At 44.1% G+C, this 17,518-nt stretch overlaps 1 protein-coding gene across 4 annotated transcripts in view; it reads right to left on the reverse strand.

Annotated features, from left to right (window-relative positions):
- The window catches only part of LOC129823061 (lethal(3)malignant brain tumor-like protein 4), a 133,894-nt gene that overhangs the window by 63,180 nt on the left and 53,196 nt on the right, over positions 1-17,518 (reverse strand). For all 4 annotated transcript variants that reach the window (XM_055881763.1, XM_055881762.1, XM_055881761.1 and 1 more), the window contains exons 13-15: positions 10,809-10,923; positions 7,585-7,696; positions 1,098-1,280 (exon numbers count right to left, since the gene is read on the reverse strand). In XM_055881763.1, coding sequence (XP_055737738.1) covers positions 1,098-1,280; positions 7,585-7,696; positions 10,809-10,923 — 410 coding nt within the window. The remainder of the gene's footprint in view (positions 1-1,097; positions 1,281-7,584; positions 7,697-10,808; positions 10,924-17,518) is intronic.

Below are 17,518 nucleotides of genomic sequence, written 5' to 3' on the forward strand. Positions count from 1 at the left end.
CTTAGAGGCGCATGCAGGAGTACCAATGGTCTTGCTTTTGTACTATACGCCCAGACCGAAGATACATTTCTTTTTTTTAAGGAAACATTTTCACGTACTGTAAGAGATCGATAATCACTAAAAACAAATGCTGACCTTGAACATAACATCCTCATGAGTAACCACTAGTACAGCCTTCTCTTACAGAGTGTTTGGCAGGTACCACAACTTGACACCATTCCAAATCATATCACAAACACAGCATTACTTTAATTAGCTTCCCTAAACAGCCCGACAAATGACATTTTAATCTGACATTACATCCGACACATTAAAGACGCCTCGGAGTTGATAATCGAGTTTGTTTTATATTAAAACCGTTCGTCACGGCTCGGCTCCCGTTAGGCTATTAGACTTGAAAAGCTTCCTACTGTAAACTCTGGCAGGCTAGCCATCCACAGCCCGACCAGGCCTAGACGAATGGAGCAGACCCAATGCAATTGCAGAAAATCCCTCTGAGCAGCGTGTAAACTAAGCCGATCAGCGGTGCTGAGTCGGCGTTTAACCAAACACTTCTGATTCTAAACACTTATGTATCTGCTGTGGACACGGTGGGAAAATGCAATTCACCGCCCTTAAAAACTTATGACAGAGAAGTCAACAACACGTGATCTGCCTCGTCTCCGACTCCATCGTTCGAAGGAAACATTCTAACCTTGGAATTTGCAGGGAGTGGCGTGCGGTCCTCTCTTATGCCTTTTAGATAAAGCCTTAAATTTTATGACAGCTGCTCCTTTGCTAGATTAGAACAGCATCAGGTCGCCTCAGTGGAATGTGAAACAATGGTTAAATTACATTGGATTGCATTTAGCCAAGTCTCCCCTCCTTCCAAGGCTGTAGGCAGTTTCAATTAGAAATCTCAGTTGGGTGGCGACACCGACACAGTGTTTAAAGACTGAAAACGCATCCCTTCCTCCTCCACTCGTCACTTATATCTGACATGTCAAGATGGGTGAAAGCTTTCATTAGTGAGGATGGCAGGAAGAAGTTTAACCCGTTTCAAACAGGGCCAGCTGGCCACCTTGACGCGTCATCACAATGACATCACACCCCCTCACCTGGTCTCCATGGGAACATCCTGGGGTGGCGTGGCTTCCTCCTGGTCATCGGCGGTGCACAGCCTCTTGGTCTTCTGGACAAAGTGCACAGGGACAAAGGTGATCTGCTTCTCGCCGCCCAGACGGTCGGGCAGCACGGCCTCCTTCTTCATGTTGATGTCAGAGTAGGGACAGCCGAAGGCACTGTGGAGAGGAGAGGAGGAGGGAGGGGTGAGAGAGAGAGAGAGACAGAGAGAGACAGAGACAGAGAGAGATAGACAGAGACAGAGAGAAAAGTAGACAGAAAGATTGAGCCAGGAAGCGAAAGAGCGAATGAGAAAAGAAAGGGCGTCAAGCTCATGCACTTCAGTCGGCCAGCCCAGGATGCAGCAGCAGGACACGTTTGGCCCAGTCTGTCACAGCGTATTAGTCAAACCAGCCCTTCAAAATTACAATGTGGAGAAAGCTCAGTGTGTGGTGCTGAGTTCCAGGCCACCAGAAACAGTAAAGAGTAGAGACATATTGCTATTGTGTGGCTGTTCAAAGTATTTAATTATATGAATCTCTAGGCTTCGCTGAGCTAGAGCACATTTTCTGCAGCAAATCACTACTTTAGAAATTCAGAGACTAGCTCTGTCTGTCTGAGGATTCAACTCCTTTCCCCGCTCTCTTCCTCTCCCTCCTGCTCCCCCCTCTTCCTCTCCCCTCCCTCCCATACTTATTTTAGTTCAGTGAATTCCACTTCAGACCGTGACTCAAGCGGCAACAACGTTCCACAAAACAGCAAGAAGACAAACCTTCAAATAAACATGGAAAATACATTACAAACCACAATGAAGAGGCCAAAAAACATGAAGAAATGAGCGAATGCAGCAAATGAAGTATTACATGGAGTGAAAGATAGAGAGAGAGAGAGAGAGAGATACAGAGAGATACAGAGAGAGAGAGAGATACAGAGAGAGAGAGAGAGAGAGAGAGAGATACAGAGAGAGAGAGAGAGAGAGAGAGAGAGATACAGAGAGAGAGAGAGAGAGAGAGATACAGAGAGAGAGAGAGAGAGAGAGATACAGAGAGAGAGAGAGAGAGAGAGATACAGAGAGAGAGAGAGAGAGAGAGATACAGAGAGAGAGAGAGAGAGAGATACAGAGAGAGAGAGAGAGAGAGATACAGAGAGAGAGAGAGAGAGAGATACAGAGAGAGATACAGAGAGAGAGAGAGAGAGAGAGAGAGAGCAAAGCTCTTCAATGTTTTTCCATTAATATTTGTCTAATAGCTCAGGATTTTTGGAAAAGCCACCCTGAGGGTTCTGATACTAATTAGCTTGATACTGTATCATTGACAGGAGAGAACTGAGACACTCTTTATTTTGGGGGGACTTAACGTATTCACATCTGGGGATGTAACTCCATCTGGCTGGCTGCCTGGGAAGGTGACGCTGTTCTCGTAACACACACACAGACCCCATGACTGACTAAGAGAACCTTGGTGATGAAAGACTGAGTAATACCTCAAATATACTGCCCTTTATAAACAGAGTAGCACACCCTTGTGTAGCACACTCTTACCTTTCCACACAGACTTGAAGGGACCTGCAGCCCCGTCTGCAGAATTCTTTCAAGTTGAGGCTGTACTTATCTTTTAAAGGGATACTTCGGGATTTGGGCATTTTTATGTCTCTTCGTCCAGAATGAAGAAAGTTAGAGGTAGTTTCGCGAGCCAATGCTAACTAGCGTTAGTGCAATGACTGAAAGGCTATGGTATCTGCTGGCAATAGTTAGCAATTGCGCTAACGCTAGTAAACAACCTCCAAACTGCAGGCAGAGACATATGACATCCATGAGTTAATCTCTGGGGAAGTAGACAAGGGGCCTCATTGCCAAAATCCTGAAGTATCCCTTTAAGGTCTTGGCTAACAGTGGGAGAGTATAGATTTACAGATACAGCTGACAACTCTCACATTCTGATGGCTGAAAAGCTGGCCAACCGTGACCGACAAAGTACAGTAACGAGTGGAAGAGGGGTCACCATAAGTGTCACAGCAAGCAACTGAAGCAAGTCACTGGGGTGAGGGCCAACTGCTCTCGTTTGTTTCCCTGCATTATTATTTTCAAGGCAGGGCATCTCCAAAGCAACATACAGGCATGCTTTGACATGACAACTGTCAACCAAGTGGCCAACCTCTGTCAGCTAGGGGGCCAACAGAGCTAAGTGGTCGGCCGTACCGCCTATATAAAATGGTGGAGGAAACACTGGTACATACAGCTAGTTTCAGGGCATAGGAGTGAGAGGTCAGAAGACAAAGAGGAGTTCCTCTAACACCATCACACAGTCTTCACGCTCCACTACAATCCATAAGCTCCCTTTACGCATCTCAAGTCTGGCCATGAATTTGACGAAATTCCACTGGAAACAGGAGTAGATAAGCAGACTTGCGAGCGAGAGAAAGCACTCTGTTGTAAGGACACTGGGGTAAATCTAAAAAATGTTGGACCGAGAAAGATACACAACAACCAAATCTGTTTTTGTTATTTACGTACTTACAGATATAGTAATTAATGAAGTTATTATGTGTTTACTGCTGAGCTGCTAACACAATGTGTTTCTCCTCACTCACACACACACACACAGGTATCTGCTGCCATAACTTCACACACAACTCTCCCCCTCTTCCGCCTTGGGACCAACTAAACCGTAGCGCGGACCAAGGAGAAACACAGTTATGTAAATTTTTGATAAGTGTATTGGAACTGAGCCTTCTGCAGACTGGAGACTTTAAGCCCGGGACGAGACAATTTATGTTGACTCCCGCTGTGGAAATCCACAATGCTTGTGTTCATTAAATTGGAATGATGCATGATGGGACAGCAGAACCACTAGCAACTGAAGCAGGAGGAGCTCAGAAATAGACTGCAGCAGCAGTAGTGAACTTTGAGGAGAAGGGTCTGTCACCATACTCTGTGCCCTTTCCTCCAATGCAGATAAGAGATAAGATCAATTTGAGGAAAGGGTCGTGCTGGATTGTTCTGAAATTCAGGAAAGAGCTAAAGCGGGCCCTTCCCAATCACGTTATCTCAAGGTGATCTCGATGGAAAATCGACATGACTGGTTTTTGTGCGGGGTCATGAGCTGACTAAGGTCAAAATGTTAAATAACCAATATAATGTATAAATGCTCAAAGGTCCCTCAACGCATACAAGTTTTATTATTCTAATTTTTTTCTTCCAAGTAAATGCACCATTTTATAAATATTCACGTGGGGTAATGCGATTGCATAACTGCTCGCTCAAACAGTACATGAACTCCGGCTACCTCATCACGTAATCTCCGAGCTAGTACCAAACTTCACACCAGGATAACATTACCTCTTCACCAATTACGGGTCGGGAAAGAAAAATAACACTTTTCGTCAAAATGATTAAGGCTGCTTGAGCGTACTGCTGAGCTGGGGTAATAAATACAGTAGCTTCCATATACTGCAGAAATGACAGAATACACTTCTATGGGAGTGAGTGTCTTGTTTACTTTTTATCATAAAGACAATATGGAGAAAACTACTCTGAAGAGAACCACAACCTTCCAGAGAGAAACATATTTAAGTCTGTCATAACAAAAGAAGCGATTACATTTCTACCTCATTTTAATGCATGCATATGGAATGCAAATGAGTTGCTAATGAGGTCGGGTTCGAGACAGGTTCACTAAAACGTGATGGATAAAAAAAAAAACTGCAGCAGCAGGGCTTATACGTAGAATGGTACTGCAGATGAGGAGTCGGTCAGGAGCCATTGTAATCATTGGTTTTTCAGGAGGATCCCACTAGTGGAGAGGACCGGGGAGAGAAGAATATGCATGGTCTCATTACATTCAGCGTTGATTACATCCTTGGAAAAGGTGTGGAACAAAAATAGCAGAGGGCGAGTTGAATCCTCAGACAGATGCTCAAGGGGGAGAGAGAGAGAGAGCGCGCGAGAGAGAGAAAGAAAAAGAAAGAGTGCGAGAAAGAAATAAAGAGAATGAGATTGAGAGAGAAAGACAGCGAGAAAGAAACACAGCGAGAAAGAAAGAGAGAGATGCTCAGGGAGAGAGACACAGAGAGAAGGGTAGGCTACAGGGTGGAGAGGAATCCTCAGACAGATGCTCAGGGAGAGAGACAGCGAGAGAGACAGCGAGGACAGAAGGCTACAGGGTGGAGAGGAATCCTCAGACAGATGCTCAGGTAGAGAGTCAGCGAGAGAGACAGCGAGGACGGAAGGCTACAGGGTGGAGAGGAATCCTCAGACAGATGCTCAGGTAGAGTCAGCGAGGAGGGAAGGCTACAGGGTTGGCTTCACCAGGCTTCATCAGCCCTCTTTATCCCCTTTGTGGAGGCATTCCCCCAACCTCACTGTTGTTGCATGGAGCCAACCAACCGGCAGCTTATCTATTACCCAACGACAATGGCGTCCAAGTCTCACCTTGCCAACCCCAGCTGCTGGTGGATAATACCTTCATTTGAGGTATTATCCCTTCCTAATCTGGATCAATGGAACAAACAGCAAATTGAGCAAAAATAAATGATGCCCCTAAACAATGGTGACATTCTATCAGGAAAACCAAGCTGGGCATAGGTCTGGCCCAAACCATCCTTAGCTATTACCGGCAAGGATTTGATAGGTATAAGCAATATGCTGAACGTCCTTCCAAGCCTATCAGGGGTTCGATACTGCAACCAAAACAGTTGCATTTCTGGTTCACAATAGCATTATTTTAAATTTTTACCATCATGATTTATTTAAGCAGTAAAATGTAATTAACCAAAATAAACCAACTTTCTGAAGAGGCAAATACGGCCCAGTAATGCCCCTATCGGTGTGTGTCAGGACTCAGACAGGAGAGGTGTTTGGGAAACTCTCTGGGCCAGTCAATCATCCCCGTCAGTGGGCAGCTTAGGCCAGTGAAAAAATATTGTAATAATGCTATTTTCAATCTTGGCCAGTGGTCATCAACCGGTTGATCGCACATTTCTGTAAAAAAACAACAACTATAAAGTCTTGCGTTCCTATTTTATTTTATTCATCTCGTGCTGCTGGTGGTAGGTGCACCCGTTTCAGCTGCCCTGCTTGCTAAGTAGATGAATTGTTCCCATTCTGAAGGTACAAACCCACCTTCCCGGGAGTTCTGGAAAGCAAATCAAGTGCTCAATTGGAGGTGTACCTGTGGATGCATTTCAAGGCCTACCTTCAAACGCAGTGCCTCTTTGCTTGACATCATGTGAAAATCTAAAGAAATCTGCCAAGACCTCAGAAAAACAATTGTAGACCTCCACAAGTCTGGTTCATCCTTGGGAGCAATTTCCAAACGCCTGAAGGCACCACGTTCACCTGTACAAACAATAGTACGTAAGTATAAATACCATGGGACCACGTAGCCATCATATCGCTCAGGAAGGAGACGCATTCTATCTCCTAAAGATGAGCGTACTTTGCTGTTGTTCTGGGATTGATTTGCACTTTTCGCACCAAAGGACCTTGTGAAGATGCTGGAGGAAACAGGTTCAAAAGTATCTATATCCACAGTAAAACGAGTCCTATATCAACATAACCTGAAAGGCCGTTCAGCAAGGAAGAAGCCACTGCTCTAAAACCTCCATAAAAAAGATAGACTACGGTTTGCACATGGGCACAAAGATCGTACTTTTTGGAGAAATGTCCTCTGATCTGATGAAACAAAAATAGAACTGTTTGGCCATAATGACCATTATGATAGGAGGAAAAAGGGGGATGCTTGCAAGCGGAAGAACACCATCGCAACACTCAAATTTATCCCAGCCCCAAGAAAATGGTCGCCTGACGTGGTTTAGTTTAGAGTTATTAGTCAGGGTCACAGATGTAGTTGCGGAGTACAGTGAAATTCTTAAGGTACGAGCTCCAGTGCAGGTCAAGAGGAGTGAATGGGACAATAATATATACGGACTCATTTACAACTGTAAATAAGCTTTATTGTGGACTTAAAACATCAAATTTTGTTTGTTTTTCCATTAAAAAAAGTGATTGAGAGCGAAAACCTTAAAACTGGGGGAAATCAGTCCTTCTCCCCATTTTTCTTTTCTCCCCACGTGATATCGTTTTGGTATTATTTTAACAGTCTATTTTCTTTGCTGTTCCAGTAACTATATCTAAATCAATGTAAGAACACAAGGGCATGCTAATTTAAAAGATGGCTAGTTATTATTTGCCTGGTTCTTTATGAAATACAGGCACATTACAGGACATAGGCAAGGCCATTATCAATTATTAAAAAATATATATTTTAGGCGACCAAATCATGTTCTGGTGCCACAAACTGAAAAAGTTGGTAACACCAATGCCACCAGTGTAAAAAGTCAGTGTAGAACCCTGCTTTCAGAGAGCAAGGTGGAGCTAATAACCCATTGCTCAATCCTTTCAGATCTCCATGAAGTACTTTGGAGATTGAGGTTGTTACTGGACCGGACCGTCTCAGACAGTGGTGTCATCAACGGTTGCCCTACCTGTGGTGTCCTGTGTATTTGGCCCCTTTGATGTGGCCCACGCCCCTGCAGCCCGGGGTGGGACACACTCCCTGGGTCACCGAGCTCTTAAGGTCAGAAGATCCTGCGTGTGCTGCATGGGGACGAAAACAAAACCAACAATCACAAGCCTTGCTTCATTTGAGGATAATGCTCCATTTTCTTGGGGTGTTTGGTGTTTTCTTAGGATCCCAATTAGCTGTTGTGAAAGCAGCAGCTACTCTTTCTAGGGTCCAGACAAAACATGACAACATTAATAAACAAGAACAGCTCAAGGACAGAACGACATACTGTACATTTAAAAACGGCACACGAGCCTACATATCAAGACACACATACAACATATCTAGGTCAAATAGGGGAGAGTTGTTGCTTTATCTATTTTTTTAAACCAGGTCTGCTGTTCATTTGAGCAATATGAAATGGAAGGGAGTTTGATGCAATAATGGCTCTATACAATACGCTTTCTTGAATTTGTCCTGGATTTGGGGACTGTGAAAAGACCCCTGGTGGTATGTCTGGTTGTGTGAAAATGTCAGATCTGTGCGTAAGTTGGAATTTAACACATGACATGTTTCTTATATTAAAGAAGAAGTGATTACAATGAAGAGCAAGATGTGCCGTACTGTTCTGGGCCAGCTGCAGCTTCACTAGGTCTTTCTTTACAGCACTTGACCACATGACTTGGCAATAATCAAGATAAGACAAAACTAGACCCTGCAGGAATTGCTTTGTGGAGTGTGGTGTCAAAAAAGCAGAACATCTCTATATTTCGGACAGACCTCTCCCCATCTTTACAACCACTGAATCTATATGTTTTGACCATGACAGTTTACAAATCACCAAGTAATTTAGTCTCATCTTGTTCAACAGCCACACCATTCATTACCAGATTCAACTGAGGTCTAGAACTTAGGGAATGAGATTTGCACCAAATACAATGCTCTTAGTTTTAGAGATGTTCAGGACCAGTTTATTACTGGCCACCCATTCCAAAACAGACTGTAACTCTTTGTCAAGGCTTTCAGTGACTTCATTAGCTGTGGATGCTGACAGGTATAAGTTTGAATCATCAGCATACATGGACACACAGGCTTTGTTTAATGCCAGTGGCCTGTCATTGGTAAAAATAGAAAAGAGGGAGGAGAGCGCTACCCTGCGGTACACCACACTTTACATGATTGACATTAGAGAAGCTTCCATTAAAGAAAACCCTTTGAGTTATATTAGATAGATAGATAGACGGATAGATAGATAGCTCTGAATCCAAGATATGTCAGAAGTTGAAAAGCCATAACACATATGTTTTTTCAACAACAGGTTATGGTCAATAATATCAAAGGCTACACTGAAATCTAACAGTACAGCTCCCACAATTTTCTTATTATCAATTTCTTTCAACCAATCATCAGTCATTTGTGTCTGTGCAGCACATATTGAGTGCCCTTCTCTATAAGTATGCTGAAAGTCTGTTGTCAATTTGTTTACAGAGAAATAGCATTGTATTTGGTAAAACACCATTATATCCAACAGTTTGCTTTGGCTTTAGAGTCAGCTACCATCTTCAGTAGCTTTCCATCTAAGTTGTCATTGCCAGGAGGTTTGTCATTATTAATCAATAACAATAATCATTCCACCTCTCCCACACCAACTTTACAAAATTCTAACTTCCAATGCTTTTTTTTTTTTCATCATTAGTTTTTTTATGCATGAATACGATGGCTCACTGTCCGTTGTTGGCATTTCCTGCCTAAGTTTGCCCATTTTGCCAATGACGTAATCATTAAAATATTTTGCAACACGTGGTCCCGTGTGGCTCAGTTGGTAGAGCATGGCGCTTGCAACGCCAGGGTTGTGGGTTCAATTCCCACGGGGGGACCAGGGTTCAATTCCCACGGGGGGACCAGGATGAATATGTATGAACTTTGCAATTTGTAAGTCGCTCTGGATAAGAGCGTCTGCTAAATGATTTAAATGTAAAATGTAATGTTAGAGCCAGTTTGCGCTGTTCAAATAGTTGTGATGAATAAGACATCTGATTCAATGAAAGATGGAGTTTAAATGTGTCTTTCTGCCCATAATTTCATTTAAAAGTACTTCAAAGTTTATTTCCATAATTATTTTTATCATTGATCTTGGCTTCATAATACATTTTCATTATTTGATTTAGCCAATAGGCAAGTAGTAGGTTAACTTGTGTCAGCAACTGCAGTCAGTGGTATACATATATACATCTAACCCATGCGTGATGAGTAACTAAAATTGAATTACAATGAATGGAAAAGGCCTTAGAGGGTTAACTGGGGTAGACCAATACAAAGCCCTTAAGGCTTTGCTTATGTGGTAGATTTCCAAAATGAAAAGATTAAGACCTCTAGAGCGACATCCAAAATGTATTTTGCCATAATACATCACCCACCAAACTTCTACGACAAACCAAAATAAGATCTATGGTATTCAAGTCAGGTTTATGACCTGTATTGCTGTTGCCAAGATGAAACAACTTCTTTCTCCCCGACATACTCATGCACACACAGACGCATTTCATTGGTCGTCCCAGACGTGTTTACCAAAAGGGGGAACTGAAGTGATTTGTTACCGTCTCTGAAGGAGACGAGTCCTCCACTTGGAATAAGATTATTTCTAAACTTGTTTTCCGTTGCAGCCATTTATATTTTACCCCTAAAAACAAAATTGGTCAGCGGTAAAACGTCAAGAAAAACTAATCACGGCCAACGTTGAAAGAGAAAAACAGATGGCATTCTTTGAAGGTCAAGACATATTCAACGTCAAGACTTTTTCAACGTCAAGACTTTTTATGCACTGTGGCAACCTGTCAATCACAACGAAGGACTACTTGGAAATTGTTTCTATTGTTTCTACATGTTTGTTTTTGGGCTGTATATGAAGATTTAGAGCGCACTACAAATCCCTGTGCCATAGAAAATACTTTGCACCATTCTATCAGCTGTACTCTAATGTCAGTGAGATTTACCTCTGAAAGGGACAGGATCAATACATGGGCTATGGAATGGTCCTTGAGAGGAATGGAGTCTACTGGTTTGTGTGTAGGTGAGGGTGTTGGGAGGTGGAACGGTTAGTGAAGAGCACACACTTGTAGATGTGCGCACACACACAGAGAAAAACACAAGCTCATGCATGCACTGACGTGCACACACACACGCATAAAGGGGTTGTGAACTCACAGAGGGGGGGTTCCAGGGGGTGACCCGTCCGGGCACACCAGCCCACAGGGTGAAGGTCCGGCAGGTCAGAGTCCACCCAGAAGTCAAACTTCTCGTGCCAGCCATCGAAACGGATCTGATTGATACAGAGAGAGAGAGTGAAGAGAGAGAGACAGACAGACACAGAGACAGAGGTACAGACACAGAGACCGAGAGAAAGAGAGAAATTGAGATACACACAGAGATAGAAACAAGAAACAACATTAGTATATCATTGTTCTTCATAAAGTGTGTTGTGATGTGTAAAATTTTATTTGTATTGAATAAATGTTAAATATTTAAAGACCGTAGTAAACAAAAAATGTAGGACACCAAGTTTAATGGTCATAGAGCTGGTTCAAAATACACTACCTGCTCCTAGTAGAGGACTCTTTGAAACTACAATGGAATGCATGAAATTAAATACGGTGTGTAAGATCTGATTATTTTTGTTTTATTTAACCTTTATTTGAACAGGGAAGACATAGTGACATAGGTCTCTTTTACATTTACAAATGTGCCCTGTATATATATATATATATATATATAACATAAACAAACATTATATGCAAACTATACTGAACAAAAATATAAAACGCAACATGTAAAGTGTTGGTCCCATGTTTCATGAGATAAAATAAAAATCCCATAAAAGTTCCATATGCACAAAAACATCTCTCAAAGTTTAAGCACAAATTTGATTACATCCCTGCCAGTGAGCATTTCTCCTTTGCCAAGATAATCCAGCCACCTGACAGGTGTGTCATATCAAGAACAAGTTGAGGGAGCGTGCAATTGGCATGCTGACTGAAGGAATGTCCACCGAAGCTGTTGCCAGAGAATTGAATGTTCTCTACCATAAGACACCTCCAACATCAACTTAGAGAAGGCCGTCCAGCCGGCCTCACAACCGCAGACCACATGTAAAAACGCCAGTCCAGGACCTCCACATCCGGCTTCTTCACCTGCAGGATCGTCTAAGACCAGCCACCCGGACAGCTGATGAAACTGAGGAGTATTTATGTCTGTATTCTGATTGGCTGTGCCTTGCTCCCCAGTTGGTGGGCAGGTCTCCCAAGTGGTTGGGCTTATGCACTCCCATGGCCGCACCTTTAATTGACTGACTTCCTTATACGAAATCATAACAAATCAGCCGGTTACATTTCTCCACAAGTAAGTCCCCAATCAATACGTTACATTGCCAGAACGGCACAAGAACATCCAGATGAAACTTATTTTGTTCCAGCAATACGGTGCATTAAAACTAAAAGCAGATCTACCTAGGTCGGTGGAGACCCTAGGAACCTGAAGAGTTAACCAATCCTGTGAACGGGTTAGGCAACTCAGGTGCCTGTACTTCAAACAGCAAAGTTAGGAAAGACTGAAGTTTATGAAGTAGGGCCTTGATTACACCACCTTATTTCAAGATGCATGAATTATACATCATGCTACTTAAAGCTAATCAATGAATCTTCCTCATTAGCTGGCAAGGGATCTCATAGTGCTACTTTCAGTGCAATATTAAAGTTACCACCAAAATCCTAATCTATACTAACACCACCACCGCTTCAACCGATGCCTCTCAAAACGCGCCGTGTTTTTAGATTTCTGTTTACAAATCTATTAAAACCATGATGACTTGTCAGCTGACAAGCAGCAGCTCATAACCATGGATCAGTGGTGCTATAGTACTGGCAAGCAGCAGCTCATAACCATGGATCAGTGATGCTATAGTACTGACAAGCAGCAGCTCATCACCATGGTTCAGTGGTGCTATAGTACTGACAAGCAGCAGCTCATCACCATGGATCAGTGGTGCTATAGTACTGACAAGCAGCAGCTCATCACCATGGATCAGTGGTGCTATAGTACTGACAAGCAGCAGCTCATAACCATGGATCAGTGGTGCTATAGTACTGAAAAGCAGCAGCTCATCACCATGGATCAGTGGTGCTATAGTACTGACAAGCAGCAGCTCATCACCATGGATCAGTGGTGCTATAGTACTGACAAGCAGCAGCTCATAACCATGGATCAGTGGTGCTATAGTACTGACAAGCAGCAGCTCATAACCATGGCTCAGTGGTGATATAGTACTGACAAGCAGCAGCTCATAGGTTCAGTGGTGCTATAGTACTGACAAGCAGCAGCTCATAGGTTCAGTGGTGCTATAGTACTGACAAGCAGCAGCTCATTACCATGGATCAGTGGTGCTATAGTACTGACAAGCAGCAGCTCATAGGCTCAGTGGTGCTATAGTACTGACAAGCAGCAGCTCATTACCATAGATCAGTGGTGCTATAGTACTGACAAGCAGCAGCTCATAGGTTCAGTGGTGCTATAGTACTGACAAGCAGCAGCTCATCACCATGGATCAGTGGTGTTATAGTACTGACAAGCAGCAGCTCATAACCATGGATCAGTGGTGCTATAGTACTGACAAGCAGCAGCTCATAACCATGGATCAGTGGTGCTATAGTACTGACAAGCAGCAGCTCATTACCATGGATCAGTGGTGCTATAGTACTGACAAGCAGCAGCTCATAGGTTCAGTGGTGCTATAGTACTGACAAGCAGCAGCTCATTACCATGGATCAGTGGTGCTATAGTACTGACAAGCAGCAGCTCATAGGTTCAGTGGTGCTATAGTACTGACAAGCAGCAGCTCATAACCATGGATCAGTGGTGCTATAGTACTGACAAGCAGCAGCTCATAGGTTCAGTGGTGCTATAGTACTGACAAGCAGCAGCTCATCACCATGGATCAGTGGTGCTATAGTACTGACAAGCTGCAGCTCATCACCATGGATCAGTGGTGCTATAGTACTGACAAGCAGCAGCTCATAAACATGGATCAGTGGTGCTATAGTACTGACAAGCTGCAGCTCATAGGTACAGTGGTGCTATAGTACTGACAAGCAGCAGCTCATAACCATGGATCAGTGGTGCTATAGTACTGACAAGCTACAGCTCATAACCATGGATCAGTGGTGCTATAGTACTGACAAGCAGCAGCTCATAGGTACAGTGGTGCTATAGTACTGACAAGCAGCAGCTCATAGGTACAGTGGTGCTATAGTACTGACAAGCTGCAGCTCATCACCATGGATCAGTGGTGCTATAGTACTGACAAGCTACAGCTCATAACCATGGATCAGTGGTGCTATAGTACTGACAAGCAGCAGCTCATAGGTACAGTGGTGCTATAGTACTGACAAGCAGCAGCTCATAGGTACAGTGGTGCTATAGTACTGACAAGCTGCAGCTCATCACCATGGATCAGTGGTGCTATAGTACTGACAAGCAGCAGCTCATAGGTTCAGTGGTGCTATAATACTGACAAGCTACAGCTCATAACCATGGCTCAGTGGTGCTATAGTACTGACAAGCAGCAGCTCATAGGTTCAGTGGTGCTATAGTACTGACAAGCAGCAGCTCATCACCATGGATCAGTGGTGCTATAGTACTGACAAGCTGCAGCTCATCACCATGGATCAGTGGTGCTATAGTACTGACAAGCAGCAGCTCATCACCATGGATCAGTGGTGTTATAGTACTGACAAGCTGCAGCTCATAGGTTCAGTGGTGCTATAGTACTGACAAGCAGCAGCTCATAACCATGGATCAGTGGTGCTATAGTACTGACAAGCAGCAGCTCATAGGTTCAGTGGTGCTATAGTACTGACAAGCAGCAGCTCATCACCATGGATCAGTGGTGTTATAGTACTGACAAGCAGCAGCTCATCACCATGGATCAGTGGTGCTATAGTACTGACAAGCAGCAGCTCATAACCATGGATCAGTGGTGCTATAGTACTGACAAGCAGCAGCTCATAGGTTCAGTGGTGCTATAGTACTGACAAGCTGCAGCTCATAGGTTCAGTGGTGCTATAGTACTGACAAGCAGCAGCTCATCACCATGGATCAGTGGTGCTATTGTACTGACAAGCAGCAGCTCATAACCATGGATCAGTGGTGCTATAGTACTGACAAGCAGCAGCTCAGTTTCAGTGGTGTTATAGTACTGACAAGCTGCAGCTCATCACCATGGTTCAGTGGTGCTATAGTACTGACAAGCTACAGCTCATAACCATGGATCAGTGGTGCTATAGTACTGACAAGCAGCAGTTCATAGGTTCAGTGGTGCTATAGTACTGACAAGCAGCAGCTCATAGGTGCAGTGGTGCTATAGTACTGACAAGCAGCAGCTCATAGGTACAGTGGTGCTATAGTACTGACAAGCAGCAGCTCATAGGTGCAGTGGTGCTATAGTACTGACAAGCTGCAGCTCATAGGTGCAGTGGTGCTATAGTACTGACAAGCTGCAGCTCATCACCATGGATCAGTGATGCTACAGTACTGACAAGCAGCAGCTCATCACCATGGATCAGTGGTGCTATAGTACTGACAAGCAGCAGCTCATAGGTTCAGTGGTGCTATAGTACTGACAAGCAGCAGCTCATCACCATGGATCAGTGGTGCTATAGTACTGACAAGCAGCAGCTCATCACCATGGATCAGTGGTGCTATAGTACTGACAAGCTGCAGCTCATAACCATGGATTAGTGGTGCTATAGTACTGACAAGCTGCAGCTCATAACCATGGATCAGTGGTGCTATAGTACTGACAAGCAGCAGCTCATAACCATGGATCAGTGGTGCTATAGTACTGACAAGCAGCAGCTCATAACCATGGATCAGTGGTGCTATAGTACTGACAAGCTGCAGCTCATAGGTTCAGTGGTGCTATAGTACTGGCAAGCAGCAGCTCATAACCATGGATCAGTGGTGCTATAGTACTGACAAGCTGCAGCTCATAACCATGGATCAGTGGTGCTATAGTACTGACAAGCAGCAGCTCATAACCATGGATCAGTGGTGCTGTAGTACTGACAAGCAGCAGCTCATAACCATGGATCAGTGGTGCTATAGTACTGACAAGCAGCAGCTCATAACCATGGATCAGTGGTGCTATAGTACTGACAAGCAGCAGCTCATAGGTTCAGTGGTGCTATAGTACTGACAAGCAGCAGCTCATAACCATGGATCAGTGGTGCTATAGTACTGACAAGCAGCAGCTCATTACCATGGATCAGTGGTGCTATAGTACTGACAAGCAGCAGCTCATAGGTTCAGTGGTGCTATAGTACTGGCAAGCAGCAGCTCATAACCATGGTTCAGTGGTGCTATAGTACTGACAAGCTGCAGCTCATAACCATGGATCAGTGGTGCTATAGTACTGACAAGCAGCAGCTCATAGGTTCAGTGGTGCTATAGTACTGACAAGCAGCAGCTCATAGGTTCAGTGGTGCTATAGTACTGACAAGCAGCAGCTCATCATCATGGATCAGTGGTGCTATAGTACTGACAAGCAGCAGCTCATAGGTTCAGTGGTGTTATAGTACTGACAAGCTACAGCTCATAACCATGGATCAGTGGTGCTATAGTACTGACAAGCAGCAGCTCATAGGTTCAGTGGTGCTATAGTACTGACAAGCAGCAGCTCATCACCATGGATCAGTGGTGCTATAGTACTGACAAGCAGCAGCTCATAGGTTCAGTGGTGATATAGTACTGACAAGCTACAGCTCATAACCATGGATCAGTGGTGCTATAGTACTGACAAGCTGCAGCTCATAACCATGGATCAGTGGTGCTATAGTACTGACAAGCAGCAGCTCATCACCATGGATCAGTGGTGTTATAGTACTGACAAGCAGCAGCTCATCACCATGGATCAGTGGTGCTATAGTACTGACAAGCAGCAGCTCATCACCATGGATCAGTGGTGCTATAGTACTGACAAGCTGCAGCTCATAACCATGGATTAGTGGTGCTATAGTACTGACAAGCTGCAGCTCATAACCATGGATCAGTGGTGCTATAGTACTGACAAGCAGCAGCTCATCACCATGGATCAGTGGTGCTATAGTACTGACAAGCAGCAGCTCATAACCATGGATCAGTGGTGCTATAGTACTGACAAGCAGCAGCTCATTACCATGGATCAGTGGTGCTATAGTACTGACAAGCAGCAGCTCATAGGTTCAGTGGTGCTATAGTACTGACAAGCAGCAGCTCATCATCATGGATCAGTGGTGCTATAGTACTGACAAGCAGCAGCTCATAGGTTCAGTGGTGTTATAGTACTGACAAGCTACAGCTCATAACCATGGATCAGTGGTGCTATAGTACTGACAAGCAGCAGCTCATAGGTTCAGTGGTGCTATAGTACTGACAAGCAGCAGCTCATCACCATGGATCAGTGGTGCTATAGTACTGACAAGCAGCAGCTCATAGGTTCAGTGGTGATATAGTACTGACAAGCTACAGCTCATAACCATGGATCAGTGGTGCTATAGTACTGACAAGCAGCAGCTCATTACCATGGATCAGTGGTGCTATAGTACTGACAAGCTGCAGCTCATAACCATGGATCAGTGGTGCTATAGTACTGACAAGCAGCAGCTCATCACCATGGATCAGTGGTGTTATAGTACTGACAAGCAGCAGCTCATAACCATGGATCAGTGGCGCTATAGCAGGCTTGACCCCTGTGTGTGTGTCCCTAGAGTAGCTAAACAAATAAATCTGTGTATGTCTTATGTACCACTAACGGATGCCGAGAGGGTTCCTGTGAAGACGAATGCCGAGAGGGTTCCCGTGAAGACGGATGCCGAGAGGGTTCCCGT

The sequence above is a fragment of the Salvelinus fontinalis genome, chromosome 25 (assembly GCF_029448725.1).
Source record: "Salvelinus fontinalis isolate EN_2023a chromosome 25, ASM2944872v1, whole genome shotgun sequence".
Lineage (NCBI taxonomy): Eukaryota > Metazoa > Chordata > Actinopteri > Salmoniformes > Salmonidae > Salvelinus > Salvelinus fontinalis.